A 25,492-nucleotide genomic window follows, 5' to 3' on the forward strand; every position below is an offset into this window, starting at 1 on the left:
CAGTGAGCATCAACAGTAAAGATTAAACCATCTGGGATTATACGATGAACGTTCTTAACCTTGTTAACTGGTTTCACATAATGAATGGTTTTCACTTTGTTAACTGGCTTTATATAATAAATGCTTTTTCACCTCATCAACCCACTACCCTTGCCACCACCACCTCATTGTTTACTGCAATTTCTTATCTGGTCAAAGTCATGCTAGCTGAGCCTTTGTTACACCACCCAAAACTTAACTCTTTCCCTACCTGCTCATACACTTTCCTACACATACCTACACTTTCTCAGGTGCACAAGAGGTTTACCAGAATGCTGCCTGGATTACATGGTATAAGCTATAAGGAGAGGCTGGACAGCCTTGGGTTGTTTTCTCTGGAGCAGTGAAGGTTAGGGGAGACCTGATGGAGAAGATTATTAAATTATGAAAGGCACACAGAGTTGACAGTCATAATCTTTATTTTGGATTAGTGGTGCTGGAAGAGCACAGCAGTTCAGGCAGCATCTGAGGAGCAGTAAAATTGACGTTTCGGGCAAAAGCCCTTCATCAGGAATAAAGGTAGAGAGCCTGATGCATGGAGAGATAAGCTAGATAATCTTTATTCCCCCCCAGAGTTGAAATGTCTAATGTTCGAGGGCATCATTTAAGATAAGGGGGGGAAAGTTCAAAAGGAGGTGAGAGGGGCAAGTTTCTTTCTAAAACAAAGTGGTAGGGGCTTGTAATGCACTGCCAGGGGTGATGGTGGAAGCAGATACAATAGGAGTGTTTAAGTGTCTTTTAGATAATCACATGAATAAGAAAGGGCAGCACGGTGGCACAGTGGTTAGCACTGCTGCCTCACAGCGCCAGAGACCTGGGTCCAATACCCACCTCAGGCGACTGACTGTGTGGAGTTTGCATGTTCTCCCCGTGTCTGCGTGGGTTTCCTCCGGGTGCTCCGGTTTCCTCCCACAGTCCAAAGATGTGCAGGGTGTGGACTTGTTGGGCCGAAGGGCCTGTTTCCACACTGTAAGTAATCTAAATCTAAATCTGAATGGAGGGTTTTGGACCATGGGCAGGCAGAAGGGATTAGGTTAACTTGATGCCATGTTCAGCAAAAATCATGTGCCGAAGGATCTGTTCTTGTGCTATTCCATGTTCTATACTTTTAACTGACAGATTATTAGCTATATGTAATAGTGCTTCTACGCTCTTCTAGATTTTTCAAAAATACGCAAATAAAATGAATCTGGACGCAATAGACTGAAACCTGCAAAACATTTTCAGTCAAATTACTATCATTTTGCAACAGTATTTCTGTAAATACACAATTTCTCATCATTCTTTCAGCAAAAGTGTGAAAAAAGACCTCAGAATATCAAAACAAATTATCACGATTCTGTCATGTAACTTATTTTTGTAAAAAAAAGGACAATTTAGGTTCTCTGTCAAGTTGAAAATGCAAGTTTACATTGATGGGCTTGATGCTATACAAGGAATAAATATTATTCCTTCAAAACCTGCTGTAATTTCAATAACTATTGTTGAGGGGATCAGCTTCCTAATCAACAATGTTACTCCACGAAAAAAACCTTGACTGATATTGAAGGCTTGTATCAGCACTAAAACTGCTTCTTCCGAGAGCTTAAGTTTGTCCAGTGACACACCAATTTGAGTTAAGTAGTGTAGAAACTGTAAAAGGTATAGACATTACATCATCTCTATCAATATGATCAATGTTCTTTTAACTCACCAAACAGCTTTTTTGAAAACTTTCATTCAAATTTCTGGGATTTTCATTCTTAACATTAAGAATAGCTTTTAATTAATTTGCATTAAATAATCATCTACGCCATTTCGCCACATTTAACCAATTTCAGCACTTCATCCATCCCTCCCACTTCATCAACAGTATCCAAATGCTGTGCCATCACCATCTCTCAGGGGACATTCTCTTCAGAAATGATAACTGTTGATGGGCTCCTGTTATCTGTTGCTACTTTTGCTTTTAACTCAGTCCCTCGTCATCCAGTCTTTTGCATTCTCCACACATTTTTCCATGAGCCAAGCCAATGCCACCAAATAAACACCAAGGGTGTGCCCCTTAAAACTGATAAATTAAAACAAAGAGGACTGCTATAGTATCATTTTATGATCTGCTTTGACTTTATTTTTTGCTGGTTTAGGTTGTATTAACTTTGCTGTATCCATTGCATACAAAGAATAGAATGCTGAATTGATAGACATAAATATTTGCTTGTGGAATGTCTTTCAGTTTCTTGATAGTCTGTTTCTCACATAATTAACTAAAACAATTTTGATTTTATGGAAAGTTTTTATTTCTTCTTTCCCTCCACTTCCCCAATTTTCTTGTGTTATTTAGTATACACTTATCTTCCTTTTGACTGATAAAAGTCAAGTGGCCTTCAATTCAAATGAAATTTGCTCTTCTTATGGGAGACTTTTTAAAAAAAAAGGCCATTTAACTTAGACAAGATTTATTTTCCTCGCTGGAAGATGGAGAGCGATCAGGAATGTCGAAAGGATTCTGTCACAGAAGTTATGGAACACTTTGCCTATTTCTAGAACCCGGGTCTCTGGCGCTGTGAGGCAGCAGTGCCAACCACTGTGCCACCGTGCCGCCCACATCTACTCATCATACAAATGACATTCAGAGAACAGAACATTTTCCATTCTTTCAGGACAGTGTTTTGAATGGCCAAACCAGCAAATCGTGACTATATGCCACTTAATTTAAAAACAATTGTAACATATTAATCCAAGCATCAGAAGGCATTCTGATGTGAAGTTGTAATTCCAGACACACTACACTCTGAATACAAACCAAAAGAACTGTGGATGCTGTAAATCAGAAACAAAAACAAAAGTTGCTGGAAAAGCTCAGTAGGTCTGGCAGCATCTGTGAAGAGAAATCAAAAAAGTTAATGTTTCAGATCTGGTGACCCTTCCTCAGAACTCGGTAAACTTTGATTTCTCTTCACAGATGCTGCCAGAACTGCCTAGCTTTTCCAGCAACTTCTGTTTTTGACACTATATTCCGGAATCTTTTACAACAAAGAAAATAATTAGGGCCTAAGGTAAGGACTTGTTTATGAAGCAATGTGAGCTCATCTTCACTGGTATATCAATAATAAAGTATTGCAGCTCGTTCTTTCATTTTTATAAAATGGCAAACATCTCATGCTATTTTTAATAAAAAGTCTCTTCGCAGCATTCAAATTCTTTTCAATATGGTGGATTTATAAATTCTGTGGGTACTTCTTTTGGAGGGTCTTTTTATCTGAAAGCTCCACACCTGATTATTTGAGCATACATGCAATATCTGGTGATGTCACTGCAGCCATGAACAATCCAGGCACTGACCACAGTTAAATAATGCTGGAGTCACAAATTAGGAGGATGAAAATAGGCTCTTGAGATAACAGAATGAACTTGACTTAAATTGGACTTTCGATGAGGCTGATAATGATTATAAATTCCTTTACTGAGCAACAAGAAACTGAGCAAATACCATCTGGGATTTGACAACATTTACTAATAATTCAGAGTTTTAGTGTCAGCCAGGCTCACAGTGTTGTGCAGTATATATTTTGGAAGCTACATAGATAATATAGAGGGCCCTGTTCTTTGCAGATAGATAGAATTACACACTGCAATTGTTTCAATGCAACAAAATAGATGACACCCATATTCTGGTTCACTTCTCAGCACAAACGAACAATCAAAGTCAACCTGCCTCATTCAAAACTTAAACTTGACTTGACAGTTAACCACCAGTCATTTTACTAGTGAATTTTCCATAGCAAAACCTTTACCATTCAGATTTACTTGTCAATAAGCCAGCACACTCCATTCATTTAATATAAATGTTGGTTCTCCTTTTACATTGATGTTTCCTGCAAATTGCTCTGATATGTGAAGATGTAAATTTTCAATAAAATGTGTCATTTTTCAGAACTTCTGAAGTTCTGCACTACCACAAAACTATAAATAGAAAAATATCTGGTTGAGAAAGGAATTTGAATTGTAGAAATTGGACTAGGCTGAAATCATTGATTCCCATGACATATAAAAATATCTAGTTGAGAAAGGAATTTGAATTGTAGAAATTGGACTAGGCTGAAATCATTGATTCCCATGACATACAAAGATGTTCCTGCTATAAAAAAGCTTTTGTCCAGGCTGGATTTAGTAGTGACGATATAAGGAACAATGAGCGAGAATGAACTTGGCAAGCTGAAAAGTCATTTCTCATTGTGTGGTTCCTTGTTTAGATTCTATACAGTTTAAAAGACAAGAACAAGTTTTTTTTTGGATACACATTCTAGTTCATTGCTGTGACATGAGCACAGTAAATGATAAATAACGAATGAAAAAAATCAGACAGTACTGTTCTCCAATATTAAATCCAAAATAATATCCTTTTGCCATGTATACAAATTTAGTTTTTATGCAATCATAGGACAGAATAAATCTAAATTAATGTTTTAATATTCTTGTCTGATATCTTTAATTTATCATTTCAAATTGTGTCTACACTATCACAAGTACTTTACTTTAATGTTATACAAGAGTGAAAAAAAAATCTTAACATATTCAAAAAGAATGTAGGCTAAAGAATTGGCACACAAATATTGCAGTGCTATCTTTGGTCCATGCTACTTTGGGAATGCAGGATCAGTGAATCAGGCATATCATTCAAAATGTTTCTCTTCAGACAATATAAATTTGAAACGGCAAAATCTATAAATGCATGCTGGCAATGGTGTCACAGTGATGTCACTACACTAGCAATCTGGAACACCAGGTTAAGTGTTCAGGGGACAAACGTTTGAATCTCACCTTGGAAACTGGTGAAATTTGAATTAATTTTTTTAAAAAGTCAGGAATAAAACATTGACCTAATGGCAACTATGTGGATTGCCAAACAAAACTATCTGTTTCATGAATGCCCTTTGGCGAGGGAAATCTGCCATCCCTACCTGGTCTTGCTCACATGATTCCAGACTCATAATAATCTAGTTGAATAATTTATTAGAGTCATATCAGACTCAAAAACATTATCTTTGGTTCTCTCTCCACAGATGCTGTCATGCCAAATTTTCTCCAGCACTTTGTTTTTATTACCTAACTTATTGATTAATGATTCCATAAAATTAGAATGCATTTTTTAAAAATAGAAAGTGAAATGTATTTTTACCTGTTCGATTCATATTCTGGTGGTGATTGATATCTTAGGATTGTTGCTTCTTGTCTAATTGCCAGAGTTCCAGGATATGGTTGAAGCAATTCCTGAGGATTTGGAGAGTGCGAATCATTATAAAAATTCACAAGCTCATGAGATTGGTTAAGTCGTGGCAACATTTGTTTGGTTTTAAAAGGGTATTCTGGAGGAGGACCTCTTGGATCTACACCCTTTGTCAGGGTTTGGGTAGATTGTTGTCCTCCATTCTTGAAGGGATTATTGGTTTGTTGGGAAGGGAGATTGTTTTTTGAGGCAGGAAGATGTGACTTTACACCATTTCTTTCTAGAGACAGTTGCATTAAACGCTCACTAAGTGAACGTACATGACCTTGTTTAAGTTCTTTTAATGCCTCATCTTTGTGTATCTGCCCAGAGCTTACTCGGTTAACTGTAGGTCTCCCCTCAGTTTTTGTTTTTTGATTAGTGATCCCTGCAACATAGAAATTAGAGCCAACCGATGCTTGCTGCTGCCCTCTGAAGAATTCAGATTGTGCTTTGGCTTCCTCATAGGTTGGTAGTTCTTCAATATTCTGTTGGGCTAGAGTGACCCGTGCCTGCTTCTCCATCACACTGTTATCCACCTGATGTTCTTGCCCTTGGGGTTCTTGACGTGCTGACTGATAGACCATTTGCGGATCTTCCTGCGTGAGGTTCTCTGAGGAAGAGTGTGTGCTTCCACTACTGTTAGTTGGGCCGGTGCTCCCTGTGGCTTGCTGCTGTATTGCCAGTAGGTTCATGTTCTCATTTGGATTTCCATATCTTAAATGCTCTTGAATTAGGCGCTGCAAAACTGTTCCCGTTGATGCTTCCTCTGAACCTCTCATTTCAAAATTTGGAGTCCCAATGAGGTTCTGAGGGGGTTGGTTGAAAAGTATCTCTTTACCTAGAAAACAACATGTTTGTTAAAATTTATGTACGGTTTATATAAAAGGTGCTTAATTAAATATAAAATGTATTGATATAGAGTGACCATTGTGGCACAGACAGACCCACGCAGGGAGCTGACACCTTCAATACATTATCTGGGCCGACATGACACTAACTGTTAAAGTTCACTTGAGAATGTAACTTTTTAAAAAAAGTTTGCCATTTACATGTGAAAGAACTGAAACCAACATGGTCATTCTAAAAGATGGGAGACTTATCAAACGATCCGGGTTTTCTTCAATATATAATTTCAGTTATATCACATTGCAAACTTTTGCTATAAGTTCTGTGTCTTACAATCTTATCCTCCACAATCTCCTGATGAAGGAGCAGCGCGCCAAAAGCTAGTGTTTCCAAATAAACCTGTTGGACTATAACTTGGTGTTGTGTGATTTTTAAATTTGTATGACCGAAACAGATCATCTTATTATTGAGCACATTGCTATTTATAGGGTTTAGTTTGATATACATTGGCTACTGTTGATTCCCACATTACAAATGTACCTACACTTCAACAGCACAGTACTTCATTGGCTGTAAATTATTTTGGGTTGGACAGATTCCACGAAGAAAAATGAAGCATTATTTTCTTTAGGCACCTAGAGAGACCAGTTCTGTATTGTTTTCTTTGAAGTCTAATGCTCTGTGAAGCATTGGAAAACATTACCTTCAGTTCACCAGACAATTTACTGAGCCTATCAATAAATGTTTCAGTATGAAAAATAAAGTGAGAAATTCAGCTTGAGAATAAATGTATGCACATCCTATTATTTTATATAATTGAACTTACAAAGTATGCTAAAACAAACAGCATAATTACTGATTAGTGGTGGTTTAATTAGGACATTATTTCACAGACATTTTGAACTAATCAAGGCTAAAAATATTTCATGCATATCCATAAGGCCATAAGCTGATAGCAACCAGAAACCAATCTGGTTTAACTGTTGCTATCAGTGAAAAATTAAAAAGACAGATACCTTCTTCCGTCTCATTAATATCTTCTGTATTTAATGGGAAATGCTTGTGATACAGTTCATGTTCCCCATAAAATCCTTGTTCATACAGATATTCACTTTGTTCTAACAAACATAATGGAGTACCTGCATAACATTCATCTTGGTGATCTGAAAGTGAAGAACAAGAAGTATATGATATAAAGGTTTTAATCTACATATTTACTGAGCTACTGTTGTAATTTAAAAAGCTAACATATGACCATCACATATCAGACATTGTGCCAGATTTATTGTAGCTGTAATTTTTCATTTTTGACAAATGACGAATGAAAAACTTTAATTCTAATTTCATGTGCTGCCAGAACTGCTGAACTTTTCCAGCAATTTCTGTTTTTGTCCAAGAGAAGTTTCAATCTTGTTAACAAAGGAAAAAGGAACCAGGCAAACTTAAAAGTCAGAGGTAATTAATTCCTTACAAATAAATGTGGAGACTCTAGCTTAAGGCAGTGTAATTTAAGGAGCTATTATACAGGTCTGAATACCTGTTACAGACCTGCATTGTACCTGTAGTATTTCAGGCTCCAGGCCAATGCCTGATAGTTGGCAGCACCTGTAGAAGGAAATTAAAGTTAAAGTTTCAAGTTAAGTGCTGCCAGATCTGCTGAGTTTTTCCAACAATTTCTATTTTTGTCTCTGATTTACAGCATCTACAGTTCTTTCAGTTTATAAAACTTCTCTTTCTCTCTCTCCACTAAAATCTCTCACATGCCCTTTCACAGCAACACTTCCCTCAATTCACCCACACATTCCAATCTCATTTTCCTGGTTCCACAGAAGCAGCCACCGAGCTCACTATCACTACTCACCTTCCCATTGTTCACTGCTGCTCCAATCAAAGGCCGCTTCTCTCCAACATAGGCTCATAGTGAGCCCAATTGCAATAAACATGGGAGATAGATATAGCCAGTAACAATTGAACGAGCAGCTCTTCTCTGATTCTGTCAATTCTGCTTATGAGAGTGACATTTCTGATTGGTAGCTCTCATTATTAATTTTATAGGGTGTTTTGTAGGCTTCAGAGGTGAATTAATCTGCCTCTTCTGTGTATTTTGAATACAGGTAGAGTAGGCTTCAGCTTAAAAGTACCTATTCTTGCCTGAATTTACCGGTTACCAGCTGTAGTCAAAATGTCACAGGACCAAGTTAGCAGCTAAACAAGATAACCAAAATCCAGACCCCGAGAGCACAGTACCAGTTAGCAACACAACACACTGCTATATGTCCCATTATCTAGGATTCTTCGTCATTTACATACCTTGTTTTTTAATTTAGCTCAATGATACTTCATTCTAGTGCAATGACATTGAAACATATCTGAATGTTCAAATGTCTTAGCTTATTTATCTGACCTTCCTCTTGGAGAAGGTAAGGCTGACACTGACATTTTTTACAAACCCACCGACTCCCACAGCTACCTGGATTACACCTCTTCCCACCCTACCTCTTGCAAAAATGCCAACCCGTATTCTCAATACCTCCGCCTCTGCCGTATCTGCTCACCTCTCCTCCCTGACCTATCACCTTCATCCCCTCCCCCACTCACCCATTGTACTCTATGCTACTTTCTCCCCACCCCCACCCTCCTCTAGCTTATCTCTCCACGCTTCAGGCTCACTGCCTTTATTCCTGATGAAGGGCTTTTGCCCGAAACGTCTATTTCACTGCTCCTTGGATGCTGTCTGAACTGCTGTGCTCTTCCAGCACCACTAATCCAGAATGTTAGAATCAGCCATGATCTTAATTAATAGAAGAACTGTGTGAACTGTTCCTGCTATTATGTTTTTCATATTATTAAGTTTGGTTTTAAAGGCCTTGGCTTAAGTATAACTTATTGATTATTCCTCAAATTTAATCTGTTTTCCATCTCTTATCTTTAACTGTAGAAGCAAAAACATAAAAGCATAGAATATAAGAGCAGGAATAAGCCATTCAGCCCTTTGAGCCTAGCCATTCAGTATAATAGTAACTATTCATCCACCACAATATGCTGTTTCTGCTTTCTTCCCATATCCTTTGATCCCTTTATCCCAGGACATATACCTACCTCTTTTTTTAAAAACATTCAATGTTTTTATATCAAACATTTGTGACAGAATTCCAGAGGCTCACCACTCTCCTATTTGGCCTAAACCTTATCATTAGATTGTGACCACTAGTTCTGACTTCCTGTTTAAAATTGTTAGAATTTTGTATGTTTCTATGAGATCCTACCCCCTTCATTTTTCTAAATTCTAGTGAAATCTAGTCCTAATCATTCCAGTCTCTCACCATATGTCAATCCTACTATTCCAGGAATCAGTCTGGTAAATCTTCTTTGCACTCTCTCAATAACCAGAACACCCTTCCTTAGATAAGGATACCAAAGCTGCACATAATAGTACTGATAAAAATACCTTGTACAGTTGCAGCAAGACTTCCCCTCTTCTGTACTCTAATCTAATCACTAAGACCACCAACACACGACTTAGCTTTTTCATCACCTATTGTACCTACATGCCTACAATCAGTGACTGGTGTTATAGGACACCCAGATATCATTGCACCTTCTCTTTTCCCAGTCTATCACGATTCAAATAATCATCTGCTTGCCTGTTCTCTTTTTTAAACTACCAAAAGCACCCATCCATCACATCAGCATTTCAGAAACAGCTTTCATGAACATTACAGTGAGCAGTGGGTGGCACGGTGGCACAGTGGTTAGCACTGCTGCCTCACAGCGCCAGAGACCCGGGTTCAATTCCCGACTCAGGCGACTGACTGTGTGGAGTTTGCACATTCTCCCAGTGTCTGCGTGGGTTTCCTCCGGGTGCTCCGGTTTCCTCCCACAGTCCAAAGATGTGCAGGTCAGGTGAATTGGCCATGCTAAATTGCCCGTAGTGTTAGGTAAGGGGTAGATGTAGGAGTATGGGTGGGTTGCGCTTCGGCGGGGCGGTGTGGACTTGTTGGGCCGAAGGGCCTGTTTCCACACTGTAAGTAATCTAATATTCAGTGTTATGGTCCTCTGTTACTGTGTGTCTTTACTTTTATTATGCTATAAAACATGAAATACGTTTTTCAGTCTGTCTCAGTAACTGGTCAGCAGCTCACACCAGAGTACTTAATGAATGAGATGAAGGTAGAAGATATGTATTAATCTTTAATTTGTTCCAAGTAAGCATTTTTGAGGGTAATTTTATTTTACTGCTTTATGCTTCCTGGTTAGGTAACTGTAAGAATGTTTTTATGTGATTAGTTACTTGAACAGCCTTTTGATGTTATTCCAGCTTCAAGCTGAGAATACCCAGTGAAGTACACTGTAATCACTCACAATATCACTGAAATGGGGTAGAGGTTAAATTCTCCCTGCTGACTATAAACTCCAGGCCATAGAGTTGGGAGATTTCTAGTCCTAGGCAATCACCAAGAAATCCCTGAAATGGGTCCTCAACGCGAGGCGTGAATGTGAAGAAAAAAATCACAAAGGTATCCAAATCCTGTCATGGTTTTTCCTAAGAGCTGAGAAACAGATTTATAGGAAGTTTCAAAGGAGAATATGTAATTTGAAGTTATCAGGAAAACTGACACACGAGAAATATGGCCTGTACAAAATATTACATTAACCTAGGGAGACACATTGGCCTAAACAGTTCTTCTGTGAAATAAAACTTCATTTCTGGCTTTGTCTTGCTCAGTGTTTTCAAGGTTTACCTTAAAAAAAAATACATGGATAAGTCAGAGCACATGAAAGGCATGACTATAATGCTATGATAAGTCCATAACACTGGAAGAGGAGAAATTCAGCCATTCAGCCCATCGAGTCTGATGATAGGTTTTCATCCCTATTTTCCTGCTTTTTCCCTGTAACCTTTGATCCCCTTGGCAATCAAGAACTTATCTATCTCTGCTTTAAATATAGTCAATAACCTAACCTCCACAGCCTTCTGTGGCAATGAATTCCACAGATCCACCACTCTCTAGCTAAAGATGTTTCTCCTTATCTCCATTCTAAAGGGTCTTCCCTTTACTCTAAGGCTGTGCCCATGGGTCCTCGTCTCTCGTCAATGGAAATATCTTTTCAACATCTACTCTGTCCAGGCCATTCTGTATTCTGTAAGTTTCAATCAGATCCCCCACCCCCACACTCCCCCACTCATCCTTTTAAACTCCATCGAGTATAAACTCAGAGTCCGAAATGTTCCTCATATGTTAAGCTTTTCATTCCTGGGATCATTCTTAAGAACCTCCTCTGGACCCGCTCCAGGGCCAATGCATCCCTCCTAAGGTATGGGGCCCAAAACGGCTCTCTATACTCTAAATGTGGTCTAACCAGAGCCTTATAAAGATTCAGATGTACATACCTGCTTTTACATTCTAGTCTTCAGAGTTGAATGACAACATTATATTTGCCTTCCTAATTACCGTCTCCTAAATTTACTTTAAGAGAATCCAGGACCAGGACGCCAAAGTTCTTTTGTACTCCAGATATCTGAATTTTCTCCCCATTTAGAAAATAGTCCATTCCTCTATTCTTCCAACCAGAATGTATGACCTCATAATTTCACAGTGTATTACATCCGCCACTTTCTAGCCCACTCTCCTAAACTGATCTAAATCTTTCTGCAGCCTCCCTGCCTCATCAATACTACCTGTCCCTCCACCTATCTTTGTATCATCTACAAACCTAGCCAGAATGCCCTCAGTTCCTTCATACAGATCATTAATGCATAAAGTGATCAGCACTGCTGCCTCACAGCGCCAGAGACCCGGGTTCAATTCCCATCTCAGGCAACTGTCTGTGTGGAGTTTGCATATTCTCCCTGTGTCTGTGTGGGGTTTCCTCCCACAGTCCAAAAATGTGCAGGTTAGGTGAATTGACCATGCTAATTTGCCCATAGACTTAGGTGAAGAGGTAAATGTTGGGGAATGGGTCTGGATGGGGTGCTCTTTGGACGGTCGGTGTGGACTTGTTGGGCCGAAGGGCCTGTTTCCACACTGTAAGTAATCTAATCTAATCTGAAAAGTTGTGGTCCCAATACTGACCACTAGTCACTGGCTTCCATCCTGAGAAGAACGCTTTTATCCTCACTCTCTGCCTTCTGTCAGGCAGCCAATCTTCTATCCATGCTTCCTTGCCTCTAACACCATAGGTCCTTAAGTTAATCAGCAACCTCCTGTGCAGCATCTTATCAAAGGCCTTCTGGAAATCCAGCTAGATAACATCCATTGGCTGTCCTTGGTCTAACCTCCTCAAAGAATTCTAACAGATTCTTCAGGCATGACCTCCCTTTGATGAAATCATACTGACTTTGCCCTATTTTACTATGCACTTCCAAGTATTCAGAAATCTCATCCTTCACAATGGACTCCAAAATCTTACCAATGACTGAGGTCAGGCTAATCAGCCTATAATTACACATCTTTTGCCTTACTCCCTTCTTAAACAGGGGAATTACATTAGCAATTTTCCAGCCCTCTGAGACCCTCCCTAACTCCAGTGATAGCAGAAAGATCACTACTCAAGGCTCCATTATCTCTTCAGCTATCTCTAGGTGTAGCATATCTGGTCCAGGTGACTTGTCCACTTTCAGATCATTCAGGTTTTTCTAGCACCTTCTCCTTGATGATGGCCACCATACCCATTTCTGCTCCCGTCTCTTTTGAATCTTTGGAATATTACTTGTGTCTTCCACTGTGAAGACTGAAGCAAAGTACTTATTCAGTTCCTCAGCCATTTCATCATTCCCCCTTCTCCAGCATCATTTTCCAGTGACCCAATGTTCACTTTTGCCAGTTATATATTTGAAAAAACTCTTGCAATCTTCCCTAGTATTACTGACTAGCTTACCCTCATGTTCAATCTTCTCCCTCCTTATTTCTTTGTTGTCCTCTGTTGGTCATTGAAGGCTTCCCAATCCGTTGGTTTCCCACTGCCCTTCGCCACATTATATGCTTTCTTTTTTGCTTTTATGCTGTCCCAGTCTTCCCTGGTCAGCCAATGTTATCTCATCCTCCCTTTGACATGCCTTTTCTCCCCCCAGGATAAATTTTTGCTGTGTCCCCTATATACTCAAAGAAACACCTGCCACTGCTGTTCCACTGTCCTTCCTGCTAGGCTCCTCTCCCAGTCAATTCTACCCAGCTCCTTCCTCATGCCTCTGTAGTTGCCTTTATTCAACTGCAATAGAATTACTTTTTGAATCTACTTTCTCTCTCTCTCAAATTGCAGAGTAAATTGTATCATATTATGGTCACTGCCTCCAAAGGGTTTTTTCACCTTAAGCTCCCTTATTAAGTCTGCCTCATTGCACAACACTAAAGCCAGTATTGCCTGTTCCCTAGTGGGCTCCACCATAAGCTGCTCCAAACAGCCATCTCATAGACATTCCACAAATTCCTTTTCTTGTGATCCACGACCAACCCGATTTTTCCAGCCATCTGCATATTGATATTCCTCTAGATCACCTTAGGCTTTGCCTTTCTTATACACCTTTTCTATCTCTTGGTGTATCTTGTGCCCCAAATCCTGCCCACTGTTTGGAGGCTTGTACATAACTCATTATCAGGGACCGGGTTTGATTCCCATCTTGGGTGATTGTCTGTAGGAGGTTTGCACATTCTCTTGGTGTCAGCGTTGTTTTCCTCTGGGTGTTCCAGTTTCCCCCCCACAATCCAAAGATGTACAGGCCAGGTGAATTGGCCATGCTAAATTACCCATAGTGTTAGGTGCATTATTCAGGTGTAAATATAGGGTAGGAGTATGGGTCTGGGTGGGTTACTCTTCGGAGGGTTGGTGTGGACTTGTTGGACCGAAGGGCCTGTTTCGATACTGTAGGGAATCTACTCTAAATCATATCAGAAATAAATCTAGACCCATTTGCCAGAATTTGGCCTATAACATTCTAACCCCCTCTTTTATTCATATGCCCAGCCAGTTGCCTTTTAAGTATCATAATTATATCAGCCTCCATCACGTTCTCTGGCAGTTAATTCCATATACGCAGCACCCCACTTGTGAAAAAGTTGTCCTCAGATCCTCTTTAAATCTTTCCCCTCTCACCTTAAACCTATGTCCTCTAGTTTTGGATTCTTCTACCCTGTTTATTTACCTTATCCATGATCCTCGTGATTTTAGAAATCTCTGTAAGGTCAACCCTCAGCCTCTGATGTTCTAGAGAAAATATTCCCAGCCTATTCAGGTGTTATATCTTAATGCTATAAGGAATAAGGTAAATGAGCTTGTGACGCAGATCAAAATTGGCAGGTATGACATGGTGAGCATCACGGAGACGTGGCTACAGGGGATCAGGATTGGCAGCTGAATATTCAAGGATATACATTCTATCAAAAAGATGGTCAAGTGGAGAAGAGGGAGTGGGGTTGTCTTGTCAGTAAGAAATTAAATTAAATCAATAGTAAGAAACGAAATAGGGTCAGATGGTGTAGATTCTGTGTGGGTAGAATTGAGGAACCACAAAAACTTAAAAAAAAACATAACTGAACGTATGTACAGGCCTCCAAATAGTAGTCAGGAGCAAGATACACCAGGAGATAGAAAAGTTGTGTGGGAAAGGCAAAGTTACATTGATCATGGGGGATTTCAATATGCAGGTGGACTGTGAAAATCAGGTTAGTAGTGATTTGCAAGAAAGGGAATTTGTGGAATTTCTATGAGATGGCTTTTTGGAGCAGCTTGTGGTGGGCCCACTTGGGAACAGGCAATACTGGATTTAATGTTGTGCAATGAGGCAGACTTCATAAGGGAGCTTAAGTTGAAGGAACCCTTCGGAAACAATATGATTGATTCTATCTTCTCCCTCTCAAATTGCAGAGCAAATTCAGAGGTAACAGTAATACCATTGAACAAAGGCAACTACAGAAACATGAGGAAAGAGCTGGATAGAATTGACTGGGAAAGGAGCCTAGCAAGAAAGACAATGGAACAGCAATGGTAGGAGTTCAAACCATAGAATAGAATCTCTACAATGTGAAAACAGGCCCTTTCAGCCCAACAAGTCCACACCGACCCTCCAAAGAGTATCCCATCCAAACCTATTCCCCTAACCTATGACTCTACATTTACTCTCGACTAACACACCTAACCTACACATCTCTGAACACTGGACAATTTAGCATGGCCAATTCACCTAACTTGCACATCTTTGAACTGTGGGAGGAAACCGGAGCACCTGAAGGAAACCCATGCAGATACAGGGAGAATGTACGAACTCCACACAGACGGTTGCCAGAAGCTGGAATTGAACCCAGGTTCCTGGCGATGTGAGGTATCAGTGCTAGCCACTGAGTCACCGTGCCACCCCTAAGTCTCTGGGAGTATTTCAGGAGAGACAGCAGAGATTCACCCCAAGGAAAAAGATGCATGGTACAGGGACAACGAGGCAACCATGGCTGACTAGGGAAGTCAGGGACAGCATTAAAGCAAAAAGAGAAAGCATACACCGTGGAAAAGGGCCATGGGAAACCAGAGGATTGGGAAGCTTACAAAGACCAACAGAGGGCGACAACAAAAAAAAAGAAATAAAGGAGAGAGAAGTTTAAGTATGAGGGTAAGCCAGTCAGGTGGCTTACCCTCATACTTAAAAAGACTAAGAATTTCTTTAGATATCTAAAGGGCAAAAGAGACAAAAGTGGGCATTGGATCACTGAAAAATGATGCAGGAGAGATAGTAGTGGGAAACAAGGAAATGGCTGAGGAACTGAATACTTACTTTGCCTCAGTCTTCTCGGTAGAAGACATGAATAATATCCCACAAATTCAACTGTGTTTGAGGGGGCAAAGCTGAGTAAGGTGGCCATCACCAAGGTGAAGGTGCCAGAAAAAAACTGAATGGCCGGAAGGTGGATAAGTTAGCTGGCACAGATGGACTACACCCCAGAATTCTAAGGGAGATAGTTGAAGAGATAGTGATGGCATGAGTGGTGATCTTTCTGGAATTGCGAGTCTTAGAGGACTAGAAAATTACTAATGTGACACGTGTTTACAAAGGAATAAGGCAAAAGATGGAAAATTAAATAACAATTAGCCTAAATCTTGGTTGTGGGTAAGATCCTGGAAGCTAAGCGAAGGATGAGATTTCTGAATACTTAAAAGAACAGTTTGGAAAAATAGGGCAAAGTCAGCATGATTTCATCAAGGGGAAATCATGTCTGACAAATTAGATTAGATTACATTACAGTGTGGAAACAGGCCCTTCGGCCCAACAAGTCCACATCGACCCGCCGAAGCACAACCCACCCATACCCCTACATTTACCCCTTACCTAACACTACGGGCAATTTAGCATGGCCAATTCACCTGACCTGCACATCTTTGGACTGTGGGAGGAAACCGGAGCACCCGGAGGAAACCCACGCAGACATGGGGAGAATGTGCAAACTCCACACAGTCAGTCAGTCGCCTGAGGTGGGAATTGAACCCAGGTTTCTGGCGCTGTGAGGCAGCAGTGCTAACCACTGTACCACCATGCCACCCATAGATCTGCTAGAATCTGCTAGAATTGTTTGAGGAAGTAATGAGCAGGTTAGACCAGGGAGAGCCAATAGATGCTATAAACCTGGACTACAAGAAGACCTTTGACAAAGGCTGCTGATTAAAATAGTGGCCCAGGTGTGAGAGGCAAGGTGCTAGTATGGACAGAGGCTTGGCTATCTGGCAGAAAGCAGAGAGTGGGGATAAAAGGGTACTCCTCAGGATGGCAAGTGGTGCTCCGCAAGGCTCAGTGTTGGGACCACAACTTTTCACTTCATACATTAACAATCGAGATGAAGGAACTGAGGGCATTCTGGCTAAGTTTACAGATGATACAAAGATAGGTGGAGGGACAGCTATACACCTGATGGCAATAGCTACAGCTGGGGGAAAGGCAATTACAATGTGATTAGACAAGATTTAGGATGCATAGGATGGAGAAGGAAGCTGCAGTAGATGGGCACAATTGAAATGGAGCTTATTCAAGGAACAGCTACTGCAGGTCCTTGATAAGTACATACCTGTCAGACAGTGACGAAGTTGTCGAGTGCAGGAGCCATGGTTTACTAAGGAAGTTGAATCTCTTGTCAAGAGGAAGAAGAAAGCTTATGTTAGGATAAGATGTGAAGGCTCAGTTAGGGTGATTGAGAGTTACAAGTTAGCCAGGAAAGACCTAAAGAGAGCTAAGAGTGAGGAAGGGACATGAGAAGTTGTTGGCGGACAGGATCAGGGAAAACCTTTAAGCTTTCTACAGGTACTTAAAGGATAAAAAAATGACTAGAGTAAGATTAGGGCCAATCAAGGACAGTAGTGGGAAGTTGTGAGTGGAGTCAGAGGAGATAGGAGAAGCACTAAATGAATATTTTTCGTCAGTATTCACACTGGAAAAAGACAATGTTTTTGAGGAGAATACGGAGATACAGGCTACTAGACTATACGGGATTGAGGTTCATAAGGAGGAGGTGTTAGAAATTCTGCAAAGTGAGAAAATAGATCAATCCCCTGGGCCGAATGGGATTTATCCTAGCATTCTCTGGGGGAAGCCAGGGAGGAGACTGTTGAGCCTTTGGCTTTGATATTTATGCCGTCATTGTCTACAGGAATTGTACCAGAAGACTGGAGGATAGTAAATGTTGTTCTCTTATTCAAGAAGGGGAGTAGAGACAACCCTGGTAATTATAAACTAGTAAGCCTTACTTCGATTGTGGGTAAAGTAATTAGATTAGATTAGATTAGACTAGATTAGATTACTTACAGTGTGGAAACAGGCCCTTCGGCCCAACAAGTCCACACCGCCCCGCCGAAGCGTATACCACCCAGACCCATACTCCTACATTTACCCCTTCACCTAACACTGCAGACAATTTAGCATGGTCAATTCACCTAACCCGCACATTTTTGGATTGTGGGAGGAACCGGAGTACCCGGAGGAAACCCACGCAGACACGGGGAGAATGTGCAAACTCCACACAGTCAGTCGCCTGAGGCGGGAATTGAACCCGGGTCTCTGGCGCTGTGAGGCGGCACGGTGTCTCTGCCACCGTGCCGCCCACAAAGTGTTGGAAAAGATTATAAGACACAGGATTTATAAATCATCTCGATAGGAATAATTTGCTTACGGATAATCCACATTTTTTTGTGAAGGATAGGTCATGCCACACAGACCTTATTGTGTTCTTTGAGATGGCGACCAAACAGGTGGATGAGGGTAAAACCATTGACGTTGTGTATATGGATTTCAGTAAGGCATTTGCTAAGGTTACCCTTACTACACAAATTAAGGAGGCATGGATTGGGGTGATTTAGTTGTTTGTCAGAAATTGGCTAGCTGAAAAAAGACAGAGGGTGGTGGTTGATGGGAAATGTACATCTTGGAGTTGTGTCACTAGTGGTGTATCACAAGGATGTGTTTTGGAGCCATTGCTGCATGTCATTTTTATAAACAACTTGGTTGAGGGCGTGGAAGGATGAGTTAGTAAATTTGCAGATGACACTAAGGTTAGTACAGTTATGGAAAGTGCAGAAGGATGTTGTAGGTTACAGATGGACATAGATAAGCTGCAGAGCTGGGCAGAGAGGTGGCAAATGGAGTTTAATGCAGAAATGTGTGACGTGATTCACTTTGGAAAGAGGAATGCAGAGTTACTGGGCTAATGGTAACATTCTTGGTAGTGTAGATGAGAAGAGAGATCTCAGTATCCATGTACATAGATCCCTCAAAGTTGCTACCCAGGTTGATAGGGCTGTTAAGAAGGCATAAGAAGGCATGTTAGCTTCTATTAGAAGAGAGATTGAGTCTGGGGATCATGAGGTCATGTTGCGGCTGTACTTGGGAGTATTGCGTGCAGTTCTAGTTACCGCATTATAGGAAGGATGTGGAAGCTTTGGAAAGGCTTCAGAGAAGATTTACTAGGATGTTTCCTGGTACAGAGGGAAGGTCTTACGGAGGAAAAGTTGAGGGATTTGTGGCTGTTTTTGTTAGAGGAGGAGGAGATTGATAAGTGACTTAATTGAAACATATAAAATAATTAGAGGATTAAGTCTTTTTCCTAGGATGGTGATGGCTAGCATGAAGAGCATAGCTTCAAATTGAGGGGTGATAGATATAGGGCAGATGTCAGAGGTAGTTTCTTTACTTAGAGTGCTACAGACATGGAACGCACTGTCTGAAACAGCTGTAGACTTGCCAACTTTACAGGCATTTAAATGGTCACATATGGACGAGAATAGAATAGTGTAAGTTTCAGATTGGTTTCACAGGGCAGCGCAACATTGAGGGCTGTACTGTGCTGTAATGTTTATCTTCTACGACAGGTAGCATTGAGGTGGGGGAGTGGGCTAACGGTAGACTTGGACATGTTAGGAAAGTTGGCAAAAAGTGCCAGATGGAGTACAACATGGGAAAGTGTAAGAATAGAGGCACAGACAATTTTCTGAATGGGAGAGAAAATTTAGAAGTCTGAAGTGCAAAGAGACTTGGGAATTTTCATCCAGGACTCTCTAAAAATTTGCAGGTTGAGTCAGTAATAGGAAGGCAAATGCAATGATAGCATTGATTTGGAAAGGACTTAAATATAAAAGCAGGGTGTATTTCTGAGGTTAAGACACTACTCAGACCACATTTGGAGTATTGTGCATCATCTTGGGAAGGATGTACTGGCCCTGGAGCATGTTCAGAGGAGGATCACAAGAATGGTCCCAGGAATGGAAAGCTTAACATACGAGGGATGTTTGAAGACTCTGGGTCTATACTCAATGGAGTTAAGAAGAATAAGGAGGGATCTAATTGAAACTTACAGAATAAAGTGTCACCCCATTCCCCCCCCCAAGCAAAACACTCAGTCATGAGCACAAAAAGTGAAGAAACTAACAACAGTGAAGAGGAGGTCAGTATGCTTTTTGTCAGTGGCCTTCACGTGGACATTAAACCACGTGAGCTTTACCTTGTCTTTCGATCATTTAAGGGATATGAAAGTTCACTGATCAAGCTAACATCAAAACAATCAGTTGGCTTTGTTACATTTGACAGCAGAGTGGGAGCAGAAGCAGCAAAGAATGCTGTGTTCACCGAGTCTGCTGCTGCAGCACTGCACACTCAGATGTGCTGGTATCCTCCATCTGAAGCACCTCTGGAAGGATGGAAGTCTCATCGGTTTTGTTAAGCCTTTAACTGCCATTATCCAAAAATTCAGATTTCTCTGGAGTGATGCACAACAACAAACTGAATTTTGTTTTCAGGTTGGACTTTAGTAAAGGAGATTTTGGAGAACTGGCTCGTTTCTACTGAATTTGGGGGAAATGGAATTGTCACTAAGGACTGTGGATTTAAGAAATTTACTAGTGTTTTTTTTCCCACATGAGAGGATTCTTCAAATTCTATTTACTGTAATGGACTGGTAATTTTGTTATAATCATTGTATGCTGTTTGTCAATAACTTGCTTAAAAATTAGCTGTCAGAGTCTTATGAAAGCTGGTAGTGCCATCTCAGTGGTCATCATGAAGGGGACCATTGAAGTCATAACAATAATTAACATAACTGAAACAGCTCAGCCTCAAGTTCGAATATTCTCTAGAAATCAAACTAAAACACACTCTTTGCAAACACTCTGCATTAAAAACACAACAGCAACGATATTATAATACAACATTCTCATCTGGTTAATGCATGACCACTGACCCAACTGTTTATTTTAGAATTTCAAACACATCAGGGGCTCAAAGCACTCAATCAATTTGCTTTAAGGTTACAAGTTTGATAATTTTAAAAAGAACAATGTTGTGTAATTTCAATGTAAAAACAAAATCGGCCCCATTACATAGCCCACAAAACACACGGAATTGAGATCCTGATTCAAACAAGGCAAAACAGTTAACTTAAAAGGATTTTCCGAACCAGTATTCTAACAAACCAAAATTTTTAAACATCAAATGCTCTCAGCACGGCACAATCTACATTGCAATTTCCCCCCTTGAGCCAAGTATTAGTACAACCTTAATGTCAGTGTTTTTCACTTTTTTTTGCATCCTCTCACTGAAATTACACATATAAAAAGAGAAAGCCCTTGCAGTGGACCACATGATGCCACAATCCAAGCCACTCTCTTCTCCCAGAACAAAGACTCACAGAGAAGGGGTTCGTATCCCACTTAAACGCAGAGAACCTGAATCCCACTTAAATACAGGAAACTCGAATCCCACTTAATGGCCGAGACAGAGTGGATGTTGGGAAGATGTTTCTGTTGGTGGGAGAGACTAGGGCCTGAGGGCACAGCCTTAGAATAAAGGGAAGTCTTTTTAGACTGGAGATAAGGAGAGATGCCTTCAACAGATAGTGGTGAATCCATGGAATTCATTGCCACAGAAGGCTGTGGAGATAGGTCATTGAGCACATTTAAGACTGAGATAGATAGGTTATTGAGTATCAAGGGGATCAAGGGTTACTGGGAGAATGGGTTGAGAAATTTATCAGCCATGATTGAATGATGGAGCAGATTTGGTGGACTAAATTGCCTAATTTTTGCTCCTAGGTCTTATTCAGCCTCTCATTGTAGCTCAAACCCTCCAACCCTGCCAACAGTCTTACAAATCTTTTCTGAATCCTTTCAAGTTTAATAACATCTTTCCTACAGCAGTGAGACCAGAACTGTATGCAGTATTCCAAAAGCGGCCTAACCAATATCCTGTACGGCTGCAACATGACCTCCCAACTGCTATTTCAATACTCTAACTTCATTACCCTGACTAACTGAAACATGGATCTGTACTCCAGGGCTTCTGTTTGACAACAATCCCCAGGATCTTATCATTAAGGGTATAAGTCCTGTCCTGATTTGCCCTGCCAAAAAGTAATACTTCACATTTATCTAGATAAAACCCCATCGGCTACTCCTCAGCCCACCTGTTCAAGATCCCATTGTCTTCACTGCCCACTATGCCAATAATTTTGGTGTCATCTGCAAACTTACTAACCATATATCCTATGATCACATCCAAATCATTTATATACATTATGAAAAGCAGTGGTCTCAGCAGTGAAGTCTGCAGCACATCGCTGATCACAGGCCTCCAGTCCAAAACAATAACTCTTCACCATCACCCTTTGTCTCCTACCTTCAAGGCAATTTTGTATCCAATTGGCTAGTTCTCCTTGTATTCCATGTGACCTAACCTTGTTACCCAGTCTACCATGCGGAACTTTTACGAATGCCTTACTGAAGTCTATACAGAGTACATCCATCCCACAGCCCTCATCAATCCTCTTTGTCACTTCTTCAAAAAATTCAATTAAGTTCCCATCCAGATTCCTTTTATATGTTGTAATTGTACCAGCCTCCACCATTTCCTCTGGCAGCTCATTCCATATACGCACAACCCTCTGCGTGAAAAACTTGCCCCTTAGGTCACTTTCAAATTTTTCCCCTCTCACCAGTATTTGAAAAGTGGCCTAAACAACATCCTGTACAGCTGCAACATGACCTCCCAACTCCAATACTCAATGCTCTGTTCACACAGGGATATGGGCCAAGTGCTGGCAAATGGGACTATATTAGGTTAGGATACCTGGTCAGCATGGAAAAGTTGGACCAAAGGGTTTGTTTCAGTGTTGTACATCTCTATGACTCAATGACACGATTTCCCACACACAAAGCAATGTTGATGATCCCTAATCAGTCCTTGCCTTTTGAAGTACAATGTAAATCCAGTCCCTCAGAATCCACTCCAGAAACGTGTGCACCACTGATGTCACGCTCACCAGTCTATTGTTCCCCAGCTTTTCCTTACCACTTTTCTTGAATCTTTCCGCACGTTAGCCAACCTCCAGTTTTCCAGCACTTCACCCTTGTAGATCAATAGTACAAATATCTCAGCATGGGGCCCAGCTATCACTTTCCCAGCTTCCCAATGTTGTAAAGTAAACCTGATCAGGTCCTGGGGAATTTATCCACCTTTATGCGTTTTAAGATGTCACTTTGAAAGATGATAAGAATACAGTTTTGCTTTGCCTAATTTGCATTTTTTGATCATTACTTTCAGGTTACTGAGTACACAGCTTAATTAATACAATTACGTTTTATTTAGTTTCAGCCAGAAAAAATACCCAAACTTAACGAGCTGTTTGCTGAATGTTGCGGTAAGACAGAATACTCCGATCTGGTACACGTACAGCTGCTGAAAAATATCACTGGAAAACAAATAAGACATCACATTTGCATGAAGCTGAAGCTACAGCTGAGAAAATGTGGGTTTAACTCATCACTTTAGGAGTCTGGGAGTACTGTTAATATGGAGGAAGAAACTAAAATCAAGACTATATTGATAAACCTGCAGAATATGTATCTAAGTAGAAAATTAATTTTAATTTTGACAAGGAAGATACGAAGCTGGGGATACTGGTGCAGAAAACTTCATAAGTGGTGATAATCAAACAGTCCACGTTGGGACTAACAACAAATGGAGACTGCCCGAGCCACGTGCCAATCGACGTAGATATAAGAATGTTAGGGAAGTAAACACATGGCTAAGGGATTGGTGTGGGAAAGAGGGATTCCATTTCATGGAGCATTGGCGTCAGTTTTGGAACCGGAGAGTGATGTGTACCATTGGGGTCTCGACCTGAACCGATCTGGAACCAGTGTTCTAGCAAAAAGGATAAATAGGGTGGTCAGTAGGACTTTAAACTTCTGAATCGGGGGGGGTGGGGGGGAGGGGAAGGGAAAGCGAAAGTGACAGGTAGGGTGTGGGTGCGGTTGATGAACCACAAAGGCAAAAAAATCATAATGGGAGTTATGTACAGACCTCCTAACACTGGTGCAAGATGTACCAGGAAATAGATAAGGCATGTCAGAAAGGCAAGGTCACGGCGATCATGAGGAGACTTCAAAATGCAGGTGGACTGGGTGAATAATGTTGCCAGTGGATCCAAAGAAAGGGAATTCATGGAATGCTTACAGGATGGCTTTTTGGAACAGCTTGTGATGGAGCCCACAGGGAGCAGGCTATTCTGACCATGTAATGAGCCAGAATTTATAAAAGATCTTAAAGTAAAGGGAACACTTCGGAGGCAGTGATCATAATATGGTAGAGATCAACTAGGCAAAAGTGAGGACTGCAGATGTTGGAAACCAGAGTTTAGATCAGAGTGGTGCTGGAAAAGCACAGCAGATCAGGTAGCATCTGAGGAGCAGGAAAATCAACGTTTTGGCAAAAGCCCTTCATCAGGAATAGAGCCCTCTAGAGCAGTGGGTGGGGAAATTAGACAGCTATGGCTGACAAAGTCAGTCAGGAAATATATCAAAGAGAAAGAGAGAGCCTATAAAGTGGCCAAGAACACTGGGAAATCAGAAGATTGGGAAGACTACAAAATAGGAAGAAAGTGAGGACTGCAGATGCTGGAGATCAGAGCTGAAAAATCTGTTGCTGGAAAAGCGCAGTAGGTCGGGCAGCATCCAAGGAATAGGAGAATCGACGTGAAGCCCTGAAGAAGGGCTTATGCCTGAAACGTCGATTCTCCTGCTCCTTGGATGCAGACTGACCTGCTGCGCTTTTCCAGCAACACATTTTTCAAGGCTACAAAACAAAAGAGAGAAACAAAAAAGGAGAGGATCAAATATGAAGGTAGGCTAGCCAGTAATATTAGAAATGATAGTTAAAATGTCTTTCAATACATAAGAAACGAACAAGAGATAAAAGTAGACATTGGGCTGCTCCAAATTGATTCTGGAAGGCTAGTGATGAGAGATAAGGAAATGCTAAAGAAATTAACAAGTACTGTGCGTCAGTCTTCACAATGGAAGATATGAGCAACATTCCAACAATTAAGGAGCATCGGGGGCAGAGTTGAGAATGGTAGCCATTACAAAAGAGAAAGTGCTAGAAAAGCTAAAAAGGTCTAAAAATTAATAAATCATCTGGCTCCGATGGGCTACATCCTAATAGTTCTGAGTGGAGTGGCTGAGGAAATAGCAGAGGCATTGGTTGTGATCTTTTAAAAGTCGCTGGAATCAGGGAAAGTCCCAGATGATTGGAAAATCACTGTTGTAACCCTCTCGTTTAAGAAAAGATCAAGATAAAAGATGGAAAATTTTAGGCCACTTAGCCTAACCTCGGTTCTTGGTAAAATTCTAGAATCTATCATTAAGGATGAGATTTCTTAATTCTTGGAAGAGCAGGGTCAGATTAGAACAAGTCAGCCTGGCTTTAGTAAGGAAAGGTCGTGCCTGACCAACCTCTTAGAATTCTTTGAAGAGGTAACAAGTAGATTAAACCAGGGAAACCCAATGGATGTTATCTATTTAGACTTTCAAAAGGCCTTTGATAAGGTGCCTCAGGGTGAG

At 40.7% G+C, this 25,492-nt stretch overlaps 1 protein-coding gene across 9 annotated transcripts in view; it reads right to left on the minus strand.

Moving 5' to 3' along the window:
- Positions 1–25,492, minus strand: part of LOC122550565 (angiomotin-like protein 1) — a 243,538-nt gene that overhangs the window by 142,462 nt on the left and 75,584 nt on the right. For 5 of the 9 annotated variants that reach the window (XM_043691485.1, XM_043691488.1, XM_043691487.1 and 2 more), the window contains 3 exons: positions 7,685–7,741; positions 7,153–7,299; positions 5,201–6,128 (listed from right to left, as the gene is read on the minus strand). In XM_043691485.1, the coding sequence (XP_043547420.1) occupies positions 5,201–6,128; positions 7,153–7,299; positions 7,685–7,741 (1,132 nt within the window). The remainder of the gene's footprint in view (positions 1–5,200; positions 6,129–7,152; positions 7,300–7,684; positions 7,742–25,492) is intronic. The other 4 variants (XM_043691491.1, XM_043691489.1, XM_043691490.1 and 1 more) reach the window with 4 other exon arrangements.

Source organism: Chiloscyllium plagiosum, chromosome 6, assembly GCF_004010195.1.
Source record: "Chiloscyllium plagiosum isolate BGI_BamShark_2017 chromosome 6, ASM401019v2, whole genome shotgun sequence".
In the NCBI taxonomy this organism is placed as follows: Eukaryota; Metazoa; Chordata; class Chondrichthyes; order Orectolobiformes; family Hemiscylliidae; genus Chiloscyllium; species Chiloscyllium plagiosum.